The sequence below is a fragment of the Panthera leo genome, chromosome C1, assembly GCF_018350215.1.
Source record: "Panthera leo isolate Ple1 chromosome C1, P.leo_Ple1_pat1.1, whole genome shotgun sequence".
Lineage (NCBI taxonomy): Eukaryota > Metazoa > Chordata > Mammalia > Carnivora > Felidae > Panthera > Panthera leo.
Window position 1 is genome coordinate 131,237,456 of NC_056686.1, and position 26,868 is coordinate 131,264,323.

The window sequence follows — 26,868 nt, forward strand, 5'->3', positions numbered from 1 at the left end:
AGGAGATTTTCCTAATAAAAAACAAAATTTTATTGACAGTAGCTTGGAATCTAATAAAACTGCCAACGTATTTCTAAAATCTTTTTCTCATATTTCAGAAAACCAGTAAAACTGTTGACACTGGGATGGAATGACCCCATACTTCACCCAGGTACTACTAAATGAACTCTGCAGAGTATGCTGAGTGTATATTCAGTGAACATTGGAAAGAAATATTTGTACAAACCATGTGGTTACAATAAAGTTTCTGCTCTCTACTTGCTGAAGTTCCTTATTTGTAAAAGGAAGGGATTCTCAGGAGGAAACATAGCACAACTTTAGAGTCAAAATCCAATTAGGATGTAACAAAGCTCTGGTATTTCCTACCATGGCAAACCTGAAGTAAATGCCTCCTCATTTTTAAAAGCAAAAAGTAACATTTACCTCAAAGCACTGACCTCAAAGCACTGTATGGAGAATAAATGATAGATGAAAGAGGAATAGATACAAATGTGAAACTCAACTGTCTTACTCCCGGTCTATATAAGGAACTTTAAGGTGTATTAACTAATGTCTTCTTTTTTTTTCTTCCTATGTTAATTGCAAGTGAATTTCTTGTCATGTTATTTAGAGCTGGGGGAGGGACAATCTTGTATCCAGTATAGTACAATAATCCTGGGTAAGATTATGAACACTCAGGAGAGGCAAATGAGTATAAAAGGACAACACCCAGCTACTTGGGATGAAGTCCCAAATTCTCTTATTGTAGGGTAATGAGGATGATGGGAGCTGTAATCATACAGTCCTAAGTATGAATGTGCCCCCATTGTTTCCTCATTTTATTTCTGAGACAGAGTTTTAGCTTTTAGGACTTTAAGCTTTCTCCTCTGCAGAACAAAAGTAATTCTTAATTATAGGTTTGGAAAGATTTTATGAGATAATGGTGCTTGTCCCATTAATGGCAGCTGATATTATTTATCACATCAGCAAAATAAACCTGAAAGTATAAATAATTGAAAAATATTTGGACCAAGCAGTGACTCAAGTATAAGAATTAATTACCACCAGAGAGTCAGGCCACAGACCACTAGCAAGAACATTTGCCATGAATTGTTAGTTACTTTTTCTTAGAATAAAATTATTTTTGGTTTTTGTGAAAGGGACAAATATACATACGGTAATAAATATTTGTTAATTTATACTATGAATGAGCCTACAGTCATGTGTTAGTATTTATGCTTATAATTAAGTGTACCTTGTACAAGTAAATATAACAAATAGCTCTTGTAGGTAGTACATAAATTAAGAATAGCTTAGTACTTCAGGATATGGAAAATGACAAAACAGGCAAACTATTTCTAGACCCCTTCATGAAGGCTTGACCCAAAGAGCTTCAGTGTTTTTCTGAAAAAAAAAAAAAAAAAAAAAAAAAAAAGGTCTGCTTGGGGCAATAGACAAATGTAGAGTCTGATTTTTGAAGCAAGTTTCACGTTAGACTTAGGCTAAGGAAGATAAGGAAAGAAAGCATCTCTCAAGAAAAAGTCCAGTAGAAGAAGGATAGCAAAGTAAGAAAATACAGAGGCTGACATGTAAGAAGTAAGAGAAAGGTCAGACAGACATTCTTAGGGAATCTAAAAGATTAAAGGATAAAATAAAGTACAATTACTGGCAGGATTTGAGATACTTTGATGAGCTCACAAGCTGAACTGTCAAAAGTTCCTCTCAAGCTTTCTAATAATGGAAAGATAAATCAGGCCTTAACAAGGTTTCACTCTGGAAGAAAGGAAATCACAACTTCATTCAACTTGTAGGGTAGCCAGAAATGAAGGACTTATCCTTGACAATGCCTATTCCTCAACTTTCATATCCAATTAAGTTCCTTTATATTTTCACTCTTTGATATTTCTATAATTCTCCCACATTTCTTGATCTCTATTGTTTCCTTTCTAGTCCAGGTTTCTATCACTTCTTACTAAAGCCACTATAGCAGCCAGTAAACTAGTCTCCCAGAGTCCATGGCCCACCTACCCCCTACCTGAGACCTCTTCAATTCTCTACTAAATCTAAAAGCTAGAATATCTTTTCCAAAGGCAAACCTAACTATATAGCTGTGCCCTCCTTAAAACATTTCCTTAGTTCTCACTATTTTCAGTACTAGCATAAAAATCAACAACCTGTAAAGGCTGGAATTATTCGGTTTCTATTTATTTCTTTACCTCGATCAACCTGTATATAGTGTGTCCTCTTGTTCTATGCTCAGTCAATACTGATCCTCTTTCAATTTCTTATCTTATATAAAGTATTCCAATATTTGTCAAAATAACCGAATTAACGATTGTTGATCCTAATGAATATATGAATTAATTGTTAGTTAGAAAATTTCATGGCTCAATTTTTGGTTAATAATTATAAATAGAGTTTCTTAAATGAAAATAAGTCTTTGAGATTTTCTCAAAGACAAACTCCAAATTACTACTGGCTATCAATCTATAATTACAGACAGAAAATTGTCCCCATATTTTCCTGAGGTATCACGTCTTTACTTCATACAGTTCACAAAGCTTTTTGGTAAGGATTTCTCATTCATGATAAAGTGCTTAACAATTTTCTGTTAGACATTGATGAATTTCTTATGAGAAGATCACCTGACAGTCAGTCTTGGGAAGCACCTAATATCCTTCAACTGATCTTTCAAGGTGTTTAACTGATCTTTCAAGACCATTACCTAGTCTAACAGTGGTTATCCAATCATTCCATCTTACCTCTGTAAAAAAAAAAAAAAAATCCTGTACAAAGAAGAAGTCTTTGCATTAGCCTTTTTAGAAAGGCTCCTTTCTTATGGCAAGTTTGAAATAAATATTTGAAAAAGCTTATAACCAATTCATGTAAGTTGCCTTAACAGTACTAAACTTAGATGAATAAAGAGCTAGCATAAATAAAAAAGCACTTTAGTGGTCAAATAGTCTCAGATCTACTAGTGGTACTCAAGCCAGCTTTCTAAGTATGATATGTGGAAAACTCTTGAAAACCAGTGAATTTAAAACCTGTACTTCTTATTGCTTTCACTAAGGGATTGATCCTTGTTCAAATAAGGCCTGATTTAAAAATTTTAGTATGCTTCAAAACATGAGAGTTTGATATATCTATATGGATTACTGATCACCCTTTCTTCTATTTTTTCCGAATTACTCTGTCATGCTTATAGAGCAGGAAATTGAACAGGAATGTCTTGTTTGGTTTTGCAGTAGTGAAAAAGAGCAGATACTCAATTAAGTTACACTAAAATAACAACAACAACAACAACAACAACAACAGACCAAGAAATCACACTTTAACAAAATTTTAAAAAAGATTAGGATAATTCAATGTTAAATATTTAGAGTTTAACCACTGCATTTGCATGTATGTTTCACTTCACTTCAACTATGTTTTCCATTTTGGGGAAGTTACTTGTTTTTTTAATGGCTAAGTTAACAACATTTACCAATAACCTATGATTCCATCTGCTAGGTCAGGAGGTGGATATGAATAGTCTTATTTGTGGAGTCTAGTTCTGTAGAAATTTATGCAAAATAAGTTGATAATAAGCTTGATTCAGAGAGGGAAGCCCAGTCCTTTCCAAAGTCCTATATTTTCTGTGTGCCCTAACTATAATTCCCCCATCAGCAGAAAGGAATCTTCAAATATTTTTGTTTAGAAGTCTGTAAATTTTAAGGAGATCCCTTTTGAATTTTTTTTCCTGTGAAACTAAATTTCTAGTTATTAGAGTACTATGTGCAACATAATTATAGCATTCTACAGTTGCTAAGACATAGCATATTATTAAATCTCTGAATAATCAATTCCAACTTTCAATTAACAACATAGAATTGGATAATAGAAAAAAGAATAAAAAAGAGACTTGTGATTATTACAAATTGAGTAACATTTTTTAAGTTGTATTTTGCAAAACTCTTACCTCTTGAAATAACAGTTTCTAATCCAGTTCCATTAATAAAAGCCCGCTTAATGGTTTGTGTTTTAATATCTGTCCAGTATAAACGTTCTTCAGATGCGTCAAAGTCTATCACAGTAACGTCATCAATGTCAGGGACTGTAAAGGCCGTGATAAAGTTAAAATATGGATTATCAATATCCACTCCTCTGATTTCAGAACGCCTTGCATATAGAAGAAATTTTTTCATTTCTAGAAAAGAAACAGAAATAAGTGTTTTCCTCTTATAAGTTTGCCGAGTTTGAAGCAATCTAGAAATTTTAAAATATTAATTGTTGATGACTTAATAGAATTTTACCACCAGAAAATCATAATCAAGATTTGATGGGCAGGAATGACTTATCTATTATTTAAATTAAAATACTTAATAGAAACAAATGTAAAACAACTTAGAATCCTTGCCATTATTTTTCTTTTGTTAGAAATGACAGGAAATTCTCAGCAATTTGATCTTAGAATTTTAAACAATTGCTAAAACACATGACCTCTACAAATGTCAAACAACCATATTTGTTCTTTGTATATTTTGGAACAATAATGCATTGCATTAAATGATTTTTGAAGAAATCAAAGAGTATTTTTTCTATACTATCTCTGAGTAAAACAAAATTAAGCATGGACTTAAAAGTCATGTTCACATTTTCCCTATCAAAATTCAGGTTCAAATAATGTTAAAGCATGCTTTCTTATAAAGTTTTGTAAATCTGTAGTAACATTGTGAGTGATGTTGCATCATTTTACTTCCATAGGCATTTTTCTTGAACAGAGTTTATAAAATAGGAAATAAAATAGAAGAAGTCACAGATATTCTATTATTTCATTGCTCTCTTTGAGATTATTGTTGTTGAGATATGCTATGATTATATAAAATTAATTAAATCGACATGTATCTAAATTCCTAAGTGAAGATTTTGTGAGTATATTCTTTTCTGTCCTTAAAAGTAATTGCTCTGCAAATAAAAATTACTTAAAAGTAAAATAAAACAGAAAAACTCCACAGTCTGATTTCATTCACAAATTTCATTATCATTTTTTTCTAGTTTAAACGTGCTGTTTAAATATTTTTTAGGAATACTTCAAAGTTACCCATTTTACTTCACTTCTCACCCCTTCAAGTCGATAATCCCCTATAAAATGATGTGAAAATAGCTTTAGAAGAGCAGGAAGAGATTAAAGCTATTGAGTACCTCTTTGTTACATGGGTTACCTACATCATCACTTTCTGAAAATGCACTTTCACTTACAAATCTCCCTGTTTTGTAGAGATAAATTCTGCTAACACACTAAATCAGAAAGCGGCAAGAAAAAAATGAATAAGGTAATAAATAGCAAAGTGCAGTATATCACATATTTAAAGAATTTGTCAGTCTTCCCCAAAGTAGATGAATCATCAATAGAGTCTGGAAATAGCACTACCTCAAATGTTTTTAAGGACATTAAAAATATCTTTTGGCTCACTTTGAGGAAAATCTTAATGCTAATACAATTTGAGAGAATTCAATTTAAATTTTAGATGAGAACTCCAAGAAATTTACCATAGCAGGTCTTCTTGTCTGAGGAGAGCTTCATCAAGTGGGGGCATGCACAAGCAGCACTCCTATTATGATTGATCAGACACATGTGAGAGCAGGGGCCTTTGCCGTCATTAGCTGCACAGGGATTGGTAGCTGTAATTACACAGTGAAATATTAACAGTGAAAAAGAAAAAATATATATCTATTAGGGAACCTCTGAGGTTGACAAGGGTTATTCACTTAATGATTCAAAGTGAAGTTCCTATATAGCACCCATTACTGCGGTGATTAATATGACAATAACAGACAATCATATGTAGCAATTACATTAATAAAAACATTTTTCCTCTTCAAAGATAACAACTAAGTTAATTCCCTCAATTTTCTGTAAGTTGAAGTGTATGAATCCTATTGCCTTAGAAGCAAAGAGTTTTTTAAGGATTTTGTCTGAGAAAAAACAAAACAAAACAAAACAAAACAAAACAAAACAGGAATAATGATTCAATTTAGTTTATAATAAACTAAAGTAAACCATAATCCAGGAATTGGGTGCATCAATGGATGTTTTTATTTTCCTAACCTACCATATAGATCCCATTCTTGCCTTAGCACAGCACTCTTACTGTTTCCCTAGGAAATTGTTGTTGTTATATATATATATCCTTTCTTCAAGCCATACCCTTTTTATAGAATCAGAGGCCTAAGTGAAGAAATGTTGATCTTCCTTCATTATTAAGACATCTACTTTTCTTTTCTTTTTTTTTTTTTTTGGTACTAACAGATTGACGTTTCTTCCACATACACAGATTAGCTAAACTCTATTGTATAAGTAAGTTATAGTATATTCAAATATAGGATGGAATATTAAATTTTATAGTTCAATATCACTGTCTTATTCTTTTTGTGTTTCTTGTCCTGGCATTATGCCTTTTGAATATGATTTTAATCTCAGTTGATCAATAACTCTTCTTTTAAATCTTATTTTTCTAAACCATATCTAGTAGAATAAGGATACTAAATTAAAGACAGAAAAGTGTTACAACTTCTGATCCCAACTTCTGATTCAAACTATTTTATATTCCTAACAAGTGGACCTACTGTCCAGAGTTCTTTTAAAGCACAAAGAATAAAAATCAATGTATTATAATAAAACTGTACAGGATATGAGAAATTAACTGTACTTGATACACAATGTGACTTGTGTCAATATTTAGCAGCCTCCCTAAGGTAATGAAAATAATCCATGTCTTTGAATTTGATTAAAAATAAATAAATAGGCTGCCTGGGTGGCTCAGTCAGTTAGGCATCTGACTCTTGGTATGGGTTCAGGTCATAATCTCACAGTTTGTGCGTTTAAGCCCTACATTGGCTCTGCGTTGACAATGCAGAGCCTGCTTGAGATTTTCTCTCTGCCCTCCACCACTATCTCTTTCTGTCTCTCTCTCAAAATAAATAAATAAACTTCAAAAGCAAGCAAACAAATAAAATAAATGGAAATGAAAGACACAGGAATATTTTCCTAAGAAAATCAATTAAGGAGAGATTTTAAGATGGTGGCATAAAGGCATCCTGAACTCACCTCCTTCCATGAACACAACAAATCTACAGCCATATATAGAACAACTCCCTATGAAAAGGACCTGAAAGCTAGCCAAACAGCACCTCCATAGCAAAGAATAAAAGGGCCACACTGAGACTGGTAGGAGACAGAGAGACATGGTTTCAGAAGAAATCACACCCCAGGCACTGCAAACCACAGTCAGGAGGGATCTCATTTATAGAACTTGTCCCTGAAAAGTGAGTAGTTTGTGTCCCACACCAGGCAACCCAACCGTTGGCAAATGCATTGAAGAGATGAGTCCCTAACATAGCTGTCTTACTTCCATAGGTTTACTTCCAGGAAAATCATAGTGCTATAGGGAATGGAAAATCCACTCTTAAATGGCTGACACACAAACCCACTCAGCCTGGAACCAGCATTAAAGCAACAGTTTGAAGCTTTTAGACCATATGAAAGGAAGCTTATTTGTTAATCTTAAACCCTCTGTCAGAGAGGCAGTGATATGATGAGACCCTCTCTAAGGACAGAGATTCTCGCAGGTGCCATTTTGCATTTTCCTTCTGCCTTATTGTTGCTAGAACTAGCAGGTGCCATTGTTGCAATCCCTCTCACCTCTTCACCCCTCACTGCTAGCTCAGTCAGATTACACTGATCCCACATACCATAGCCACAGCCCACCCGCTCAGACCTAGCTGATCAGCCAAACATTCCACCCCCATGTACTGTAGCCACTGACTATCTCACCACAGCTGGCAGGTATGTACAGCCCTCACAGAAGACAGCACTTGAGAATCTGGTTTTGTGGATAGGGGTTACATTTCTGGGCCTCAGGGGTATGAAACATTTGGAGAAACAGACATTGACAGGCTACCAGCCACAGGACACTGCATAAATAGTAGACTGAAACACTCCCTCAGGATTTGTGTGAAAAAGGCCTATTTTCTTGTTCTGTAGCTTCAGTCTGAACATATCCAGAGATCAGAGGTGCCCCTGAGAACCTAAATAGAGAAACACCACACTAGTGCTCACTCTTTTCCTACTCACACCTTAGTGATATCTCCCAGAGAAGAGATTATGCATATATCTAAAGCCATAATTTTTACAACTGTTGCCCAGATCCCCCAAGTTTGAAAGTCAGTGTGGTTTATGATTATGAACCCATAAGACTATATTTACACGCCTTAAAAGCTGCTGCCTGAGGATCTGGCTTACAATTAGTCTGAGAGTATGCACTAAGATTCCTCCCTTTAGAACACTGACAGGTCTTGGCACACCCTCAACAACTGGGACCTCTGAAGAATGAATTAGGCTACTTAAATAATCACAAAGGTCTGAGAAACAACCAACAGGGAAAAAAAAAGTTTGAACCTTAAGTTTATCTACTATGCAAGTTCACTCCTTTAAGACTAAGGAAGATAGCTATTTTACCCCATACAAAACAAATAAACAAACAAACCAAAAACAAAAACAAAAAAGCAAAACACACAAACAAAAAAAGAAACAGGATCAAGCAAAATGAGGAGACAGAGGAATATGTCCCAAATAAAAGAATAAGACAAAACCCCAGAAGAAGATCTTAATGTAGCAGAGGTAAGTAATCTACCAGATAAGAGTTCAAAGTAATGTTCATAAAGATGCTCACTGAACTCTGGAGAATGGATGAACATAGTTAGAAAGGGATAGAAAAATAACACAGTACCAAAGGCAGTCACAGACATTATAAAACAATAAAATAGCTGAAATAAAAAACACACTAGAGGAGTTCAACATAAAACTAGATTAAGTAGAAGAATGGATAAGCAACCTAGAAGACTAGGCAGTGGAAATGACCCAATCAGTAGAGGAAAAAGGAAAATAATAATAATTAATAATAATAATAATAATAATAATAATAATAAAAGTCAAGATAGGTTAAGGGACCTGTTCAAAAACACCAAACAGAATAACATATTCATTATAGGGGTCCTAGAAGGAGAAGAGAGAGAGAAGAGTAGTAGTTAGTTTATTTAAATTAATAATGACTGATCAAAACAGTAAGGTACTGGCACAAGAACAGACACATAGATCAATAGAACAGAATAGAAAACCCAGAAAGGAACCCAAAATTATTTGGCCAACTAATCTTTGACAAAGCAGCAAAGAATATCCAATGGGGAAAAAGACAGTCTCTTCAACAAATATTGGAAAATATGGACAACAACATGTAAAAGAATGAAACTGGACCACTTTCTTACAACATACACAAAAATAAATTCAAAATAGATGAAAGACCTAAATGTGAGACAGGAAACCACCAAAATTCTAGAGGAGAACACAGGCAGTAACCTGTTTGACATTGGCCATCGCAACTTCTCCTGAGGCAAGGGAAACAAAAGCAAAAATAAACTATTGGGACTTCATCAAGATAAAAAGCTTCTGTGCAGTGAAAAAAACAATCAACAAAACAAAAAGGCAACCTTTGGAAAGGAAGAAGATATTTGCAAATGACATATCTGACAAAAGGGTAGCATGAAAAATATATAAAGAATTTATAAAAGCCAACATCCAAAAAGAAATAATCCACTTAAAAATGGGCAGTAAACATGAACAGATATTTTTCCAGTGAAGATATACAGATGGCTAAGAGACACATGAAAAGATGCTCAACATCACTGATCACCAGGGTAATACAAATCAAAACTACAGTGAAATATCACCTCACACCCGTCAGAATGGCTAGAATCAACAACACAAGAAACAACAGGTATTGGCAAGGATGTGAAGATAGGGAAACTCTCTTGAACTATTGGTGGGAATGCAAACTGGTGCAGCTATTGTTGAAAACAGTATGGAGGCTCCTCAAAAAGTTAAAAATAAAACTACTCTACAACCCAGCAATTGCACAACTATATATTTACTCAAAGGATACAAAATTACTGATTGGAAGGGATACGTGCACCTCAAGATTTATAGCAGCATTGTCAAAAACAGCCAAATTATGGAAAGAACCGAAATGTCCATTGACTGATAAATGAATAAAGAAAATAAAGTATATATATATACACAATGGGATATTACTGAGGCATAAAAAGAATGAAATCTTGTCATTTTACGATGACATGGTTGGAGCTAGAGAGTATGATGCTAAGTGAAATTCAGTCAGAGAAAGATAAATACCATATGATTTCACTCATGTCAAATTTAAGAAACAAAACAGATGAACATGGGGGAGGGGGGAAAAGGAAGTAAACCAGAAAACAGACTCTCAACTATAGAGAAAAAACTGAGGGTTACTGGAGGGGAGATGGGTGGTGGGATGAACTGAATGTGTGATGGGTAATGAGGAGGGCACTTGTTGTGGTGAGTGCTGGATATTGCATGTAAGTGATGAATAGTTAGATTCTACACCTGAAACTAATATTGTACTGTATGTTAACTAACTGGAATATAAATAAAAACTTGACAAAAAAAAGGAAATGATAGTTGAAAACTTTCCTAATATATGGGAAAAATAGGCATCAGGAATCCTGTTCCAGGAAGCACAAAGAGTTCCACATAAAATAAACAAAAAGGGATCCAAATTGTAATTATACATTATAATTAAAATGTCCAAAGTTAAAGATGAAGAGAGAATCTCAAAAGCATCAAGAGAAGAACAAATTCTTACATATACTGGAATCTTAAGATTATCAGCATATTTGTTAGCAGAAAGTTTATAGGACACAAGGGAGTGGGATGACATGTTCAGAGTACTGAAAGGAAAAACAAACAACATTCCAACCAAAAATGCTTTACCTGGCAAGGTTCTTATTTGGAATTGAAAGAGAAATAGAGTTTTTTAGACAAGCAAAAAGTAAAAAAAAAAAAAAAAAAAAAAAGTTCATCAACAAACTGGTCTTACAAAAAATGTTGAAGAGATTTCTCTAAGCTAAAAAGAAGAGGGAATAACTAGTAACAACAAAACATATGAGAGTAAAAGTCTCATTGGTAAATATAAATGTATAGTAAAGGTAAAGGCTTCACCACTTATAAAGCTAATATGAAGTTTAAAAGACAAAAGTAGTAAAATTAACTATAGCTACAACAGTTAAGGTATACACAAAATGAAAATATGTAAAATATGATATAAAAAATAGAACACATGGTAGAGAAGGGAAATAAAAATGTTATTTTAGAATGTGTCAAACTTAAGATGCTATCAACTTAAAATATACTGTATATATGTGTGTATATCTATCTATTTATCTATCAATCCATCCATCTATCCATCTACCCATGGTATTATATGTGGACCTCACGGTAATCACAAATCAACAACAGTCTATAGTAGACACACAAAAGAAATGTGAAAGGAATTTAAATATAACACTAAATAAAATCACCAAACCACAAGTGAAGAGAGCAAATGAAGGAAAAAGGAACAGAGACAAATTATAAAAATGGCCAGAAAACAATCAACAAACTGAGAGTATGAGAGTATGGCAATAAGTACCACAAAGAGTATGGCAATAAGTACCACAAAGAGTATGGCAAAAAGTACATACGTATCAATAATTCTTTAAATGTAAATGGAGTAATTCTCCAATCAAAAGACACAAAGTGGATGAATGGAAACAAACACAAACAAAAAACAAAACATGGGTCTTGCTTGCAAGAGTCTCACTTCAGATCTAAGGACACACAGAGACTAAAAGTGAAGGGGGTGGTGCCTGAGTGGCTCAGTCGGTTAAGTGTCCAACTCTTGATTGTGGCTCAAGTCATGATCTCAACATGGTGGCATCCAGCCCCGTGTCAGAAGCCTGCGTGGGATTCTCTCTCCCTCCCTCCCTCTCTCTCTCTGTCCCTCCCTTGCACATGCTCATGCTCATATGTACTCTCTTCTGTCTCTCAACAATAAATAAACATTAAAAAATTAAAAAAAAAAAGTGAAGGGATAAAAAAGATGCAAATGGAAAGTTAAAAAAAAAGCTTGTATAGGTTATACTTATATCAGACAAAATAAACTTTAAAATAAATTATACAAAAGACAAGGGCATAACATGGTCTGTCCAACACAAACATATAATATTGGTAAATGTTCACCCAACAAAGGAGTACTTAAATACATAAAGCAAATATTAATAGTCAAAAGAGAGAAACTTACAGCAATACAATAATAGTAGAGAACTTTAATATGCCACTTATATCAATATATAGATGTCCAGACATAAAATCAATAAGGAGACATTACCCTTAAATGATACATTAGACCAGCTAGACTCAGATATATACAGAACATTCCATTTAAAGGCAGCAGACACATATATCAATGGAACAGAGTACAAGGCCAAGAAATAAACCTATACATGTATGTTTAATTCATATATAACAAAGAAGTCAAAGATACACAATAGGAAAAGGACAGTGTTTGCAATGAATGGTATTGGGAAAAGTGGACAGCCACAAACCAAATAATGAAACTGGACCACTATCTTAACCATACACAAAAATTAACTCAAAATTGACTAAAGACTTGAATGTAAGGTCTGAAGTCCTTCAGAAGCCATAAAATTCAGAAGCCAATTTTATGAAGCCATAAAATTTCTGGAATAAAACATAGATGGTAAGCTCCTTGACATTAGTTTTAATAATGTTTCTTTGGATCTGACTCTGAAGGCATGGAAACAAAAGCAAAAATAAACAAATGGGACTACATTAAGTCTAAAAACTTCTACATAGCAAAGAAAATCATCAACAAAGCAAAAGGCAAGGTGCTAAATGGAAGAACATATGTGCACATCATATATACGGAGTTAATATCCAAAGTACATAAAGAACTCATATAATTCAACACCTAGAGGAGAAACAATCTCATTAAAAATGGACAGAGGATCTAAATAGACATTTTTCCAAGGATAACATAGAGGTGGCTGACAGGCACATGAAAAGATTTTCAGTATCATTAGTTATCAGGGAAATGCAAATCAAAGCCATAATGAGAATGTCATCTCAGATCTGTTAAAATGGCTTTTGTCAAAGAGACAAGAAATAACATCTGTTGGAGAGGATGTGAAGAAAAGAGAATATTTGGACATTTTTGGTGGCAATGTAAATTGGTGAAACCACTATAAAAACTCAAATGGAGATTCCTCAAAAGATTAAAAATACAATTAACATGATTCAGCAATTCCACTTCTGAGTATTTACCCAAAGAATACAAAAACACTAATTTGAAGAGATATATATACCCTGTGTTCACTGCAGCATTATTTATACTAACCAAGAAATGGAAACAATCTAAGTGTCAATCAATGGATGTACTGATAAAAAAGATATGATTACAGATATATATAGATGATATAGATAGATACAGATATATAGATATTAGATGTAGATATAGATAGATATGAGGGAATACTACTCAGCTATAGAAAAGGAAATCTCCATTTGTGAAAACATGGATGGACCTTTAGGGTATTATGCTAAGTGAAATAAGTCAGATAAAGAAAGACAAATGTCATATTATTTCACTTATATATGTAAAAATAAAACAAATTAACCAATGAAAACAAAAACAAACTCATAGAGAACATGCTGATTATCAGAAGGGATGGAGGTTGAGGAGGTTGGCAAAATGGGTGACAGGTCTCAATTGTAATGTGATAAATGATCACTAGACTTATAGTGGTGATTGCTTTGTAGTGTATACAAATACAGAATTATAATATATAGCTCAAACTCCTACAATATATACTCATTTTACCTCAATTAAAAAATAATAAAAAATAAAAACTATTAGAAAAGCATGGAAGCATGCATCTAAAGATTACTTAGGAATCCAAGTCCCTCTATCACACGGAGTAAGTGCCGCATATTTTGTTTACTTCCTTTTTAAATTCATGTATTATGGTTAGATTATGATTATAAAGAATTGTAGATTAGAGAAGCAAGAGAGCAGATGTAAGAGCAGAACAGGAACCAGAATGAAGAAGAGGCCTTGTTTGAGAATCATTAAATACCTAGCATCAGGGTAACTTAGCTGTAGTAGTAAGAGAAAAATCCAAGTTTCAACACTTAAGACAAAGAACAGAGGATGAGGAAAAAGAAGAAAAACAGAAAAAAAATAAAGAGGAGTAAAGGGAGAAAGAGGAAGGAGGAGAAAGTTTTTGTTTAAAAACATTGACATAGGCAATGTTATTCCTCTCAAAGAAATTAAAAGCATAATCCAAGACAGCTCAATGATAGGTACTTGGATTTCACTTTGAACACCACTATTTTTGGCCCAGAATCATATTAGCTCTTCTCAACATCCATAATTTTGATAAAATATTTTTAAAAGCAAAACCAAAATACTTCCTGTATGCACAATAACGTAAAAAATTGGTTTTGTAGCCCATATGTATTAATGATAACACTGTAATGTAATATTCACAATCTTTTCTGCTTTCACAGTGTGCAAAATCCAAATGACTTTTTATTTTCAATTTTTAATATTTTCTCACTTTGAAATAACAGTGTTAAACATTTTTAGTTCTTAACCATGCAATCGAACAGACACCAAATTACCATATTAAGGAATTTGATTCACAGTACTCACATTTTAATATAAAGCAGGTATTAGCAAATGGTGACCCCAGAGTCAAATATAATCTACTGCTTGTTTTTGTAAGTAAATTTTTATTATAACATACCCATGCTCATTAGCTTACACATTGTCTATGGCTGCTTTTATGCTACAACATCAGAGTTGGGCAGTTTCAGCAGAGATCATATGGCCCACAAAGCCCTAAAATATTAATTATCTGGCTCTTTACAAAAAAGGTTTGCCAATACTTGGTATAAAGCAATTAACTATTTTATAAGAAATGCTATTGCAGAATCCAATTATCAATACAGAGGTTGTAAACGGCTACAGAACCAAGGCTATCTCATTTATTTCTATGCAGGAGATGGGAAAAGCTGACCAGTGAATGGAATGCTGTAAGCAATCTTAACAGAGGAAATGCAAATACAACTGCAGAAAGAGAGTACTGAAAGTTCATATTACCTAAACTCAAATTGGACCAAAGAATCTTAGAGATACATGAAACACCCATCTGTATATTTATGCATTGAGTAAATATTTATGAAACACTTAGTTATTCTGCCTACTTTTAAAAAGCTTGAATATAACAGTAGACAAGACATAGTTCCTGTAAGGGATTTAAGAGTCTGTACTCTAACCATGTACACCATTCCCTGCAATTGCATGGTGTGTGGCTCGTTTTAGGTTCTCTCCATTTCTCTCTTAGGTTGCTACACTAACTTTCTAAGTAATCTCTTGATTTCTAGTTTCTCCCCAATGCATATATTAGTTTTCTGAAACACACACTTAATCATATAGCTGTCTTGCTAAAAAATCTTAGATGGCTTCCCACTGTCTGACTCACAAAGTCTCAATCTTACCTCCTACCATTTCTCCCATGATACTTTTGGCACTGGCTAGAGTTTACCTTCTGCTTTCTAACTTCCGGGTGTTTTTTTTTTTTTTTTTTGTTTTATTCTGATCCATTCGGTTTATTTTTGTTCAAGATGTCATCAGCCTTCCAAACTCACAAAACTTTTAATTTCAAAGCATTTTTTCCACTTCTTTTTCATTAACATATTAAGTATCATTTGAGTTCCCTAATATGTGAGTCCTTCTTTCCATTTTTACCTTTCCTATTCCAACACAAAGTTTTATTTTGTCACCTTTGCACGACCCCTATGGCAGCCTTGTATCTGGTACTCTGCAGCACTGCTCAGAATATTCCAACTTCTTTTTCTTCTGCACACATACTATGCACATGCTCAAATCAATTCTTCATTGTTGTCTGAATATCTATATCTTGCCCTTTGCCACTTCCACATGGTGTCCTTCTCCCATGGAATTTCATTACCAATATTTTAACCTGCCCTCATCAATCAGCCTAAGTCCTTTTTCTTTCACAGAATAGTTTCTAATGAAGGTAGCTAGTGCTGATGTCTTCCATTAATGAACATTAGTTTTAATTATTGCCTATACAAGGCAGTAAGCAATTTATTATTTACTGTCCTACTTTCTAATTATCTGTGACCTATATTGATACATTTTATGTCTGTACATACTGGTGAATACTGGTAAATCAAAGATTAGGATTTTCTTTTCCTTTTTCTTTTTTTTTTTTTCTGTAAAATGCCAGATAGTAAATATTTTCACTTTTGTAGGACTTATGCCCTTCATAGTAACTATCCTACTTTGCTATTGTAGCACAAAGGCAAGCATAAACAATATGTGAGTCAAAAGATTTGCTTGTGTTCAAATAAAATTTTATTTACAAAAGAGGCAGGAAGGTGAATTTAGTCTGAGGGCCTTAATTTGTCAATCTTTGAGTGTATCAGTGTCATGCTGGCAGGAACTATGACATATGTATAATATACTGTTTGTACATATGACTTATATACATAACGTTTTTTCTTGTAAAATTTCTCTGGTATCTATTACTGTGTTATACTTAAGGACATTTGGATTCATATGCATGCTCATGCTCAGTGTAGGTGGGATATGTTCTAAAGAGTCAGGAATCTAAATATTTGGAAAGTGAGTTAATCTTCTAAAGCACATCATAGCTGTAGGTAAAGAGACTAAATAATGCATAATTACAATATTTTATAGGAGAACCAAATGTTAATTATGCAATCACATAAGACTGATGTGTGCTCTGTGAAGAAAACAATATCATTAAAACTAATTTCATATTTCATGCAAACCATGTTTAATTGTAGCCCATTTCTCACCAGCAAAAAATAAACCCTTTAAACCCAAGCAATTATTTTATCCATTAAATTCAAATAAAATGTATGCAAATGTTGGTGCAATATAAAATATGTATGATATTTATTTATTTAATAAAACTCTGCTCAAGGCAGAATGCCAGAATACAATTTGTTACATAAGAGAAATATTTTTCTCCCTCTTATGTAGCCATTTTTATAGTAACTAATATTCATTCTGCTAATAAACTTTATTGGTACAAAATAATTACTAATATAATAAGATAATTTATCTGTATTATAATTTTCCTTTTAGAAACTAACTTAATATTTTTAAAGAGAGGAATTTTCAAAAGGATGTTACAATTAAACACTAATCCCAAATTCTATTTTCCTTTTGACAAATACCTTGAAATTATAATTTTAACATTTGAAGTTGAAGACCGGAATTAATTGCTTATTCAAAACCCACATATAACAAAATACATGCAAGGGAAAGATGTTCTTATTGCTTTAATATCACCAGATCCCAGAAATACTAGGTATGTAGGGGCTACTTTCATCAACCTTATCATATTTTATGGATTAATTTTATACCGTACTCTATTTTTATGAAGTAAATAAAATGTCTAAAAGAATCTTATCTGATCTTTTATAAATATCTGTATTTCAATGGGAAAATTCTAAAAGCCACAAATACTATTTCCATTTATTTGTGCATAGTGCTTTGTAAAAGGGTGAAAACAAACATGTCATATAATGTTATATTTAGTGGTAATATACATCTTAAAATACCAAAGAACTTTCAGTTATTCTAAAGAAATGACCTCAGGTGTCTTTCTGATATTTTAATTTGCTTGCTACTCATTGTGCCTACTGTATGATTTGAAAGAACAGGCATCAAGTTTCTAGCTTTATGATGATTTTATAATTATAAAAAGCTTTCTTATTTAAAACAGCGGTTTTCAACCAGTGGTGGGGAATATATGGAGACATTGTGGTTGATTAGAGATAGTATTGGCACACTAGTAGCCAGAAACGCTAATAAACGTCCTGCAATGTACAAGGAAAGCCCCTCCCCTCCTCCAAACAAAGAATTATCTGGTTAAAAATGTGAACAATGTAGAGGCTGAAAAGTCCTGATCTTGGAGTAGAACCATGGATTCAGCGATTAGTGGATTTGAATGGAGGGCTCTAAATCACTTGGGTTTGCATGACTTAGGCAAGTACATCAAATAGTGTACCAAGGCAGAAAGAATTCTGAGGATTCCTTTTTTACTAATCTTTTCTATTGCTGCAAGGTAGGTTGCATATTTCAAAAATAGCAATTTATAAAGCGGCTAAACTTACTACCTGCATATAAATTCTTTTGCAGTTTAGTTGTTTGATATTTCCATTATATTTTGCCAAAGAAATAATGATAAAAATGGTAATTTAGATTTTCAGATAAACCAACCAATCCCATTAATTTATAATATGCTTTTAAGATAACACAGAAGGATTCATTAAGAAACTAAATTGGGTGCTAGTCTATCTAACTCTTCCTGGAAGCAGAGGTCTATGTATTATAGGAAGAAGGTATAAGAGGAGAACGTGAGTTCCATTTTGTCTTTTTATATCAATAGTTAGAATGAGGTAGCAACATGTCTTTGGCATGTTTCAACTCTCACTTTTCTTCTTCATTATTCATTTCTTCTCTCTCTTCTACCAGGCTCTCGGTACTGTATGAAGTTCTAAGCTCCTCATTATGGAAGCCTCACAGGTTTACTCAAATCTCAAAAATTCCTCCTTGCTCTGATATCACATGCCATTCACTTCACCTCAGTCAGAAACCTCATCTCTTCAAAGCTGCTATCAACTACAAGTAAAAGTGAAAGCATTTTGATTTAACTATTTCACACCAGCTTACCATTCTTAGAATATTAGCATTTTATTTATTTTTTATGTATTGTTTTATTTATTTATTTATTCATTTATATTTTTTTAATTTTTTTAACATTCATTTATTTTTGAGACAGAGAGAGACAGAGCATGAACGGGGAGGGTCAGAGAGAGAGGGAGACACAGAATCTGAAACAGGCTCCAGGCTCTGAGCGGTCAGCACAGAGCCCGACGCGGGGCTCGAACTCACAGACCGCGAGATCATGACCTGAGCCGAAGTCAGATGCTTAACCGACTGAGCCACCCACGCGCTCTATTTATATTTTATAGAGAGAAAAAGAGAGAAAGTGCAAGTGAGGGAGAGGGAGAGAGGGAGAGAGAGAGAGAGAGAATCTTAAGCAGGCTCTGGCTGAGTGGGGCTCGATCCCCTGATCCTGGAAACATGAAGCTAGCCAAAATCAAGAGTCAGATTCCCAACCAATTGAGCCACCCAGGCATCTGAAACATTAACATTTTAAAATAGGGCTCATGCAAAATAAAATAAATCCTTTACTGATAGCACATAAAATTTTGAAATAAAGAGATACTATAAAACAGCAGGAGAAATATGTTTTTAACACTGTCAATAATATGTAGGGTGGAGTGTATCCATACACACATATATATGTGTATATATACATCTATATACATATACATCTATAGAAATACATGGAGAAAGAGAAATTTGACTTTTATGACAGGTAGTTAGATCTTGATATGGTAAACTGTGGAATTAGATGATTTAAATAATTTGCAAATATTTGAGATTCATCTCCATGTTGTAACATGGTTTCAAGAGTATTTCTTTTTTTTTTTCTCAAACCTTTTTATTAACAAGATAAATGTTGGTTATGATTAAATATATTTAGAGGCCCAAATGGAATCCCTCCTTCTTTCAGTTTCATAAGTGAAATTTTGTCCCCTGAAGGAGCAATGATATTACTAGTATTCTTAGAATATAGAATCTTTTCTTAAGTAAGATAAGCTAATTTTCTTACAATGTGGTCAATAAAAGTTTTATTTTCTCTAGATACATTTTCTTGAAGTGATAGTAGGTACTTAGATCATTTCAATGTTAAAACTACTCTTTGAGAAATAGCCCACAGTTCTTATATTGCCACATAACATAATAGGCAAGTGAGATAAAAATTGATAGAGTAAGGTTCCAAAATGGAATAATTTATTTTTATCACGATATAAAGCATTTTATAAGCATTATTTCCTTTTCTCTTATTAGACAGTTTTGTTTATAAAAATAAATTGCCCCTATTTTATAGAAGAGTAAACTTAATTTTTAATATGGTAAAAAAAAAACCACCTTAAAATCACAGAACTATTAAGAGGGATATAGGTTTAAGATTTTAGAGTTTGAGCCTCCAACTATTATACATACTACTTCTCTAAATGAACCAATTGACTTAGATTCATTCATTCTCTTAACTACTCATAGATGTTTTACAAAGCAGGCATGTGGGATGGATACTGCCTTGGAGTATAATTTTTATAAATACATTTAATGTAATTGTTGTAACTGAATAAACTCCTCATGTCTCATTCATGTCTCTGGGTTTTGATTTTTCTAAGGGATATTGTCATTAATGTATTATATAAGATAGTTTGCACATTTGACAGTCACTATGGGTTTCAAGAACAAAATTGAAAAGGATGATTGAGCCAGAAGCCTGTCTTTGAAAGTAAAATAAAGTGGTTTCTACAGAACAGTACTATTTATATCAACAAATATATATATAGTCCCCATTGAACTGAGATCTTTTCAGAAAGAGAAAAGTTTCTTCAGACTGGGAAAACATCTCGTAATCGGTAAAAGTCTAATATACAAAGTACTTGCAACACTCTATATTTAAAGTGACAATCATGTATGAATTCTTTCAAGAACAGATTCCAAACATAGCAACTAAAGAAATACAGAAGAAACCCACCACCACAACCACGACCACCACCACCATCAGAGTAGTGGAATCATTCTCGATTCATGAAAAAACTGAACTACTCTGAGTATTAAACACAAGTGAAGTTGTGATTAAGAAAAGACCTTTGAGCTGAGAGAGGACACAGAAGGATGGCCAACATGCTGGATGGGAGAAGGTTTATATACAAAAGAAGAAAGTTATACTTTCTCCATGTTTATAAACAACTCCTGTTCTAATGGGAGAGGAGAGATGGTGATGTGTAAAACAAAGTAACTAAGGGAATTGTGTGTCTATCTATCTATCATCTATCTATCTTATTATCTATTATTTATCTATCATTTACTTAACCACATTTATATAGTGCTAAGTATTTGTCAGATATCTTGTAAGTGCTTTAAAAAGAAACTAATGCAGAGGCACCTGGGTGGCCCAGTTGGTTAAGTGTCCAACTCTTGACTTCAGCTCAGGTCATAATCTCACATTTGTGAGTTTGAGCCCTGTATCCTACTCTGTGCTGATGGTGCAGAGCCTGCTTGGGATTCTGTCTCCCTCTCTCTCTGCCCCTCCCCCAATTGCTCTTTGTCTCTCTCTCAAAAAAAAAAAAAAAAAAAAAAGAAAAAAGAAAAGAAACTAACACACTTAATCTTTTCAATGATTGCATTTTACAAATAAAAAGGCAGGATAGATAATGGTCATACAGTCAGGATAGGACAAAATTAGAATGTGAACCCAAACAGTCTGGCTCTAGAGTTGGCTCTAGAGTTTTCCTCTTAATTACAAGCATCTTCTAAGCTAATTGTTATGACGCTTGTTTGTTTTTTTTTTTTTCTTTGCATTTACATTGTGCTACTTAATAACATAGCTCTTTGTTTAATAAATTATATTTATTTTTAGTAAAAAGGCTTGAATATTTATAATAATGCCTAACCTCAGACATAGTTGTGATCACTAGGATACAGGCAAACAGCTCCACTGAAATTGTTCTAAATTAAATTATGGCTGACTGTCCTCCAAATTACTAAATCCAATGAATACACTTATGTCTTTATCTTTCTTGACTTCTCCATGAGAAGTGGCCACTGTCACACTGTCATCTTGAAACTTGTCTTAGTGGGTTTTTTTTTTTTTTTGTTGTTTTTGTTTTTGTTTCTTTTGACTGTTATCTCTTTGTTTCTGGTCACCTCCTCAGCATTCTGCCTTGCCTTCTTCTTTAGTGTTCGCTTTCTTCAAGGCTCTGTCCTTTCCCTCTTCTCATTTTCTGTAATATTCTTGGGAAATCTCATTTATCTTTTTGTCTTCAACCTAAAATTAAATGAATACCGGAGCTCTAGTTCTTGCTTAAACTCTCCTTGCCTTATAGCCCTGAATATTCCATCATGTCCCAGAGGTACCTCAAATTGAGTGCATCAAAAGTTTATTTTTTTTAGTTTATCCTTTAAACCAGGTGTCAGTAGACTTTGGCCTGCAGGCTAATACTGTAGGGCAAAAAAAAAAAAAAAAAGAATAATATTCTATAACATGAAAAGTATATGAAATTCAAATTTTGGTGTCTATAAATAAAGTTTTATTGAAACATAGCTACAACAGTTCATTTTCCATGTGATTACTTTCACACACAGCTAAGTTGAATAGCTGCAACAGAGACCATATGGCCTGTAAAGCCTAAAACGCTTACTATCAGGTCTTTCACAGAAGTTTGTGGACTCCTCCCTTAACTCAATCCCATGGACTCTAGGTCATATCTTGATCATAAAGCCAATTACAGAAACTAGAGAAAACAACCATCTCAAATTCTTCCTTTTCTTCCCAATCTCCCCCACTCCACAACTTCTATCACCATTTTTATTGATTTTGCCTGTAAGCATATCTCAACCATACCATTCTCTCTGTTCTTATGACCATCATCCCAGATTTTGCATCACCTAAGCTCTGGATCTACTGAAGTAGCCCACTCACCAGTGCTACCTGCAGTGCTGTCTCTCTGCAATCTATGCCCCGCACAGATGAAATCGTGTTTCTAGCACCCAAATCTGCACTTCTCACTCCGTTGACCAAATAAATAAAAATGATTTTCTCCTTCACTTAAGACTCTAAAGTGGCTCTTTAGGCAACATCACCATCCCCTGGGAATTTGTTAAAAATGCAAAATCTGAAGCCACACTCTAGGCCTACTGAATCTAAAGCTCTTGAGCGCAGCCCAGTAATCTGTGTTTTAGTGACCTCTGTAGGTAATTTGGATGTGCATTCAAGTCTGAAATCATTCAAACTAGCTATCCTAGAGGATAAAAATTAAAATTCCTTGAAAGGGCCATTTAAATGCCAACATGGTCTGATCCCTGCCCAATCGTGTTTTCCATTTATTTCCTCCTTACCTCTAGCTGCTTCGACCTACAAATGAGGAAATGAGATCCCAGAAGTGAATTATTTTGCCTCAGCTAGACAAGCCTAGTTAGTGAGTGACAGAGGAATGGGTTGAACTAGACTAACCCAAGGTCTTTTTAGGAACAAACCCTACTGCCCTTTAAAATCTATTTGCTATACTCTTACATTCAAACTCAATCCATGATAACAGTTATTTTATTGATCCTAGTTTTTAATTTAGTTTGTTCCCCTTCTAGACTATAAACTCCAAGAAGGTAAGAATTAATCTGTCACACTTAAAAGGCAATAAAATGACTCTCTACTGCCATCGGGTGACATAAAATAAAAATTCCAAGGAGAATCTCAAACAGGAACTTCTTGTAGAGCAGAGTGGTTAAGGCAAGAGCTCTGAGGTCACTTTCCTTGAAGTCAGATAACTGGGCAAACACCTTCTGGCTATAGACCTTGAGGAAATAACTTAGTATTTATCTTCCTTAGGTTCCTTATCTATAAAACTATGTTGCTAACACCTTCCTCATACAATTGGAATGAAAATTAGCAAGTGTCAGGTGCTAATAATATTATAATTAATAACATTATAAAGGACTTTGCTATATAGTGGACACAAATAAATAAGTGGCATTCTTCTACTCAAATATTGTATAATGTAGTGGGTAAATAAAACAGAGTTAGGAAAATATTATATAACCATACAAGCTCTTAGTGCTAAAGGAGTTCTTGTGGTGTTAAGCATGAACATGAAGGAGGTGAAATCTGAATTGTGTAAAGATTCATAATTGTTATATGGCTTTGAAGTGAGAAGCCTCTCAGAAGGAGAATGTTTCTTGCAAATCTTTGTGCAGATTGAAAGTAATGCCTGTAAAGGACTAATAAAAAGGCAATATAAGTGCATACCTTCCTTATTATTACAAAGTCAGGATGATGATATAATTTTAATTTAATGCTTAATCATACAAGCCCAGATCTCATTATCCAAACAAAACTAACATATTTCTCAAAAATAGTTTATCATAAATTTTGTTGTTGCTGTTGGTTTTTAATGCACACAAAATTTATTCAATTAATAGCTGTGCTTTACTGATAAAAATGTATTTAAATTAGATGGCTTCATAAATGTTTATTATTCATTTTTACCTTAAAGGGAAATCTATGATGGTGTTCTTGTGTAACAAATATTATAAAAGTAACAAATATATTTATTTATATGAGCTCTCTATGCTAAGAAAACTACCATCTCCCATGTATTTATTCAGTAGGTTGGACGTTAAGTATCAACTACATGCTATCAATTGCCAATACACAACATATATAGAAAATAGAGAATTTAGGGGCGCTTGGATGGCTCAGTGGGTTGAACATCCGACTTCAGCTTAGGTGGTGATCTCACAGTTCACGCGTTCCAGACCTGCATAGGGCTGTGTGCTGACAGCTCAGAGTCTAGAGCCTGCTTCGGGTTCTGTGTCTCCCTCTCTCTCTCTCTGCCCCTCCCCCCGCTTGTGTTCTCTTTCTTTCTTTCTTTCTTTCTTTCTTTCTTTCTTTCTTTCTTTCTTTCTTTCTTTCAAAAATAAATGAATAAAACTTTAAAAAAATAGAAAATTTAGGTTAAGTGTCTAGTTGTCAGCCCAATCAATGGAAAAGGGCATATAGGGATGAAATGTGACTATCCTAGCCAGTGTGAAACTACAGTACATGTTATGTAAAATTCTTATTCGAAATTTCCCAATATTTTATTTTCATATTTCTGTCCTTGGTTCCTACAGTATCTATCAGCATAAAACTACTACTCTGTGTCCTTACTTTCAACTTTCTTGCTTTGCTTTTTTGGCATAGGAGATGTCATATGCAGTCTCATGTTCATTGCAGCACTTTTTTTATAGTAGCAAACACATAGGAACAATCTAGGTGCCTATCAATGGATGAATGGATAAAGAAAATTTATATATTTCAAAATATTTAGTCTTGAAAAAGGAAGGAAATCTTGTCATCTGCAGCAACATGTATGGACCTTGAGGGCATTATGCTAAGAGAAATAAGTCAGAGAAATACGAATGCCATATGATCTCACTTACATGTGAAATCTTAAAACAAAACAACAACAGCAACAAAACACTGAACGTATAAATACAGAGAACAAATTGCTGGTTTCCAAAAGGAAAAGGTGGGGTTTGGGTGAAATGGATGAAGAGAGTCAAAAGGTACAAACTTCTAGTTGTAAAATAAATAAGCCATGGCAATGTAATGTACAGTGTGGGTGATTACAGTTAATAATACTCTATTAAGGGGCACCTGGGTGGCTCAGTCGGTTAAGCGGCAGACGCTTAATTTCGGCTCAGGTCATGATCTCACAGTTCACAAGTTCGAGCCCCACATCAAGTTCTGCACTGACAGTGTGGAGTCTGCTTCTGATTCTCTCTCTCCCCTCTTTCTCTGTCCCTAACCTACTCACACTCTCTTTCAAAATAAATAAAAGTCCTTTATAAAAAAATAATACTAAGTATTATTTGAAAGTATTTGAAAGTTGCCGAGAGTAGATTTAAAAAATAAATAAAGAAAAACTATAAAACAAAGACTATGGGTTAATTTTCATTAGGGTTTAGTGATACGTTTTGGAAGGGCTTATGTTCATCTATCAGTTTCTGGCAACTAAAAGACCATATGACTTGCTAACGACAGCAACAAACCCAAGGTTATTAAGTAAAGATACATATTTATGTATAGAAACATGCATTAAAATGATCAATGACATTGGGGTGTCTGGGTGGCTCAGTCAATTAAGCTTCCGACTTTGGCTCAGGTCATGATCTCATAGTTTGTGAGTTCGAGTCTCTGCTATCAGCATACAGAGTTGGCTTGGATCCTCTGTCCCCTCTCTCAGTGCCCTTCTCCCAGTTGTGCGTGTGCTCTCTCTCTCTCAAACATAAACATTTTTTAAAAATTAGACTTAATATACCCACTATTGCTCCTTTATATTGCATACGTTTGAGCTTTGATTGTTTCTTCTTCATCCCAAATAACAACAACATTAGAAACCAAAGGTTCTAAAATACATTTTCCTTTTGAAAAGTTTTACTTTTGTGTTCAATAACCAACTTGGAAATTTATGCACAAGATGAATGTATGAAAACTGGTATTAAAACATTCATTAACTTCCTACTTGGAGGATTAGATAATTTCAAAGACTATCTGTAACCTTTATTTCTTTAATTTTTGAAAGATATATTTCAATTTTATAGCACTGAATGTCATGTATTTTTAAAATTTATTATTTTCTGTGAACTTTACATTATTAGTCACCAGAAAACAGAGTGCTATTATTATTTTACTTGTATTAACACTGAACCTTTGCCACCATTTTTACTGCAACACTATCCTTGGTAATAGTCAATATATTCGTACATCTTTTTTTTATTTTTTCCCATAGCAGTGGAAGTGTTACTTCACTGAAGCAGATAAACAAGATGGATAATGATTGTTATATGCTCAGTGATCCTTATACTGGGGAAAAGTAGAATGCTCTCTGATCATTCTCAAAATTGGAAACTGACTGAATTTCAATTAGGAAATAGCAAGGTCTCGTTATAGGTGACATTCTCTAAAAGTATATAAAGACTAGAATATCTGCCCTGAATTCTGTATGTTAAATCAGATCCATAAAGTAAAAACTTCTTTATTTTCTGCAAATTGGAGAAGTCTTATATAAATCATGTTTCAAGTTAAGTGAAGACGTCAATTGGTGCCTGGGTGGCTGTCAGTTGTGCATCTGACTCTTGATTTCATCTCAGATCATGATCTCAGGGGTGGGATTGAGTTCTGCCTTGGGCTCCACACTGAGTGTGGAGCCTGCTTAAGATTCTCTCT

General features: G+C 33.7%; 1 protein-coding gene across 1 annotated transcript in view; it reads right to left on the minus strand.

Moving 5' to 3' along the window:
* The window catches only part of LRP1B (LDL receptor related protein 1B), a 1,882,572-nt gene that overhangs the window by 582,765 nt on the left and 1,272,939 nt on the right, over positions 1–26,868 (minus strand). The window contains exons 28-29 of the mRNA XM_042948663.1: positions 5,509–5,640; positions 3,938–4,165 (exon numbers count right to left, since the gene is read on the minus strand). Of these exons, the coding sequence (XP_042804597.1) occupies positions 3,938–4,165; positions 5,509–5,640 (360 nt within the window). The remainder of the gene's footprint in view (positions 1–3,937; positions 4,166–5,508; positions 5,641–26,868) is intronic.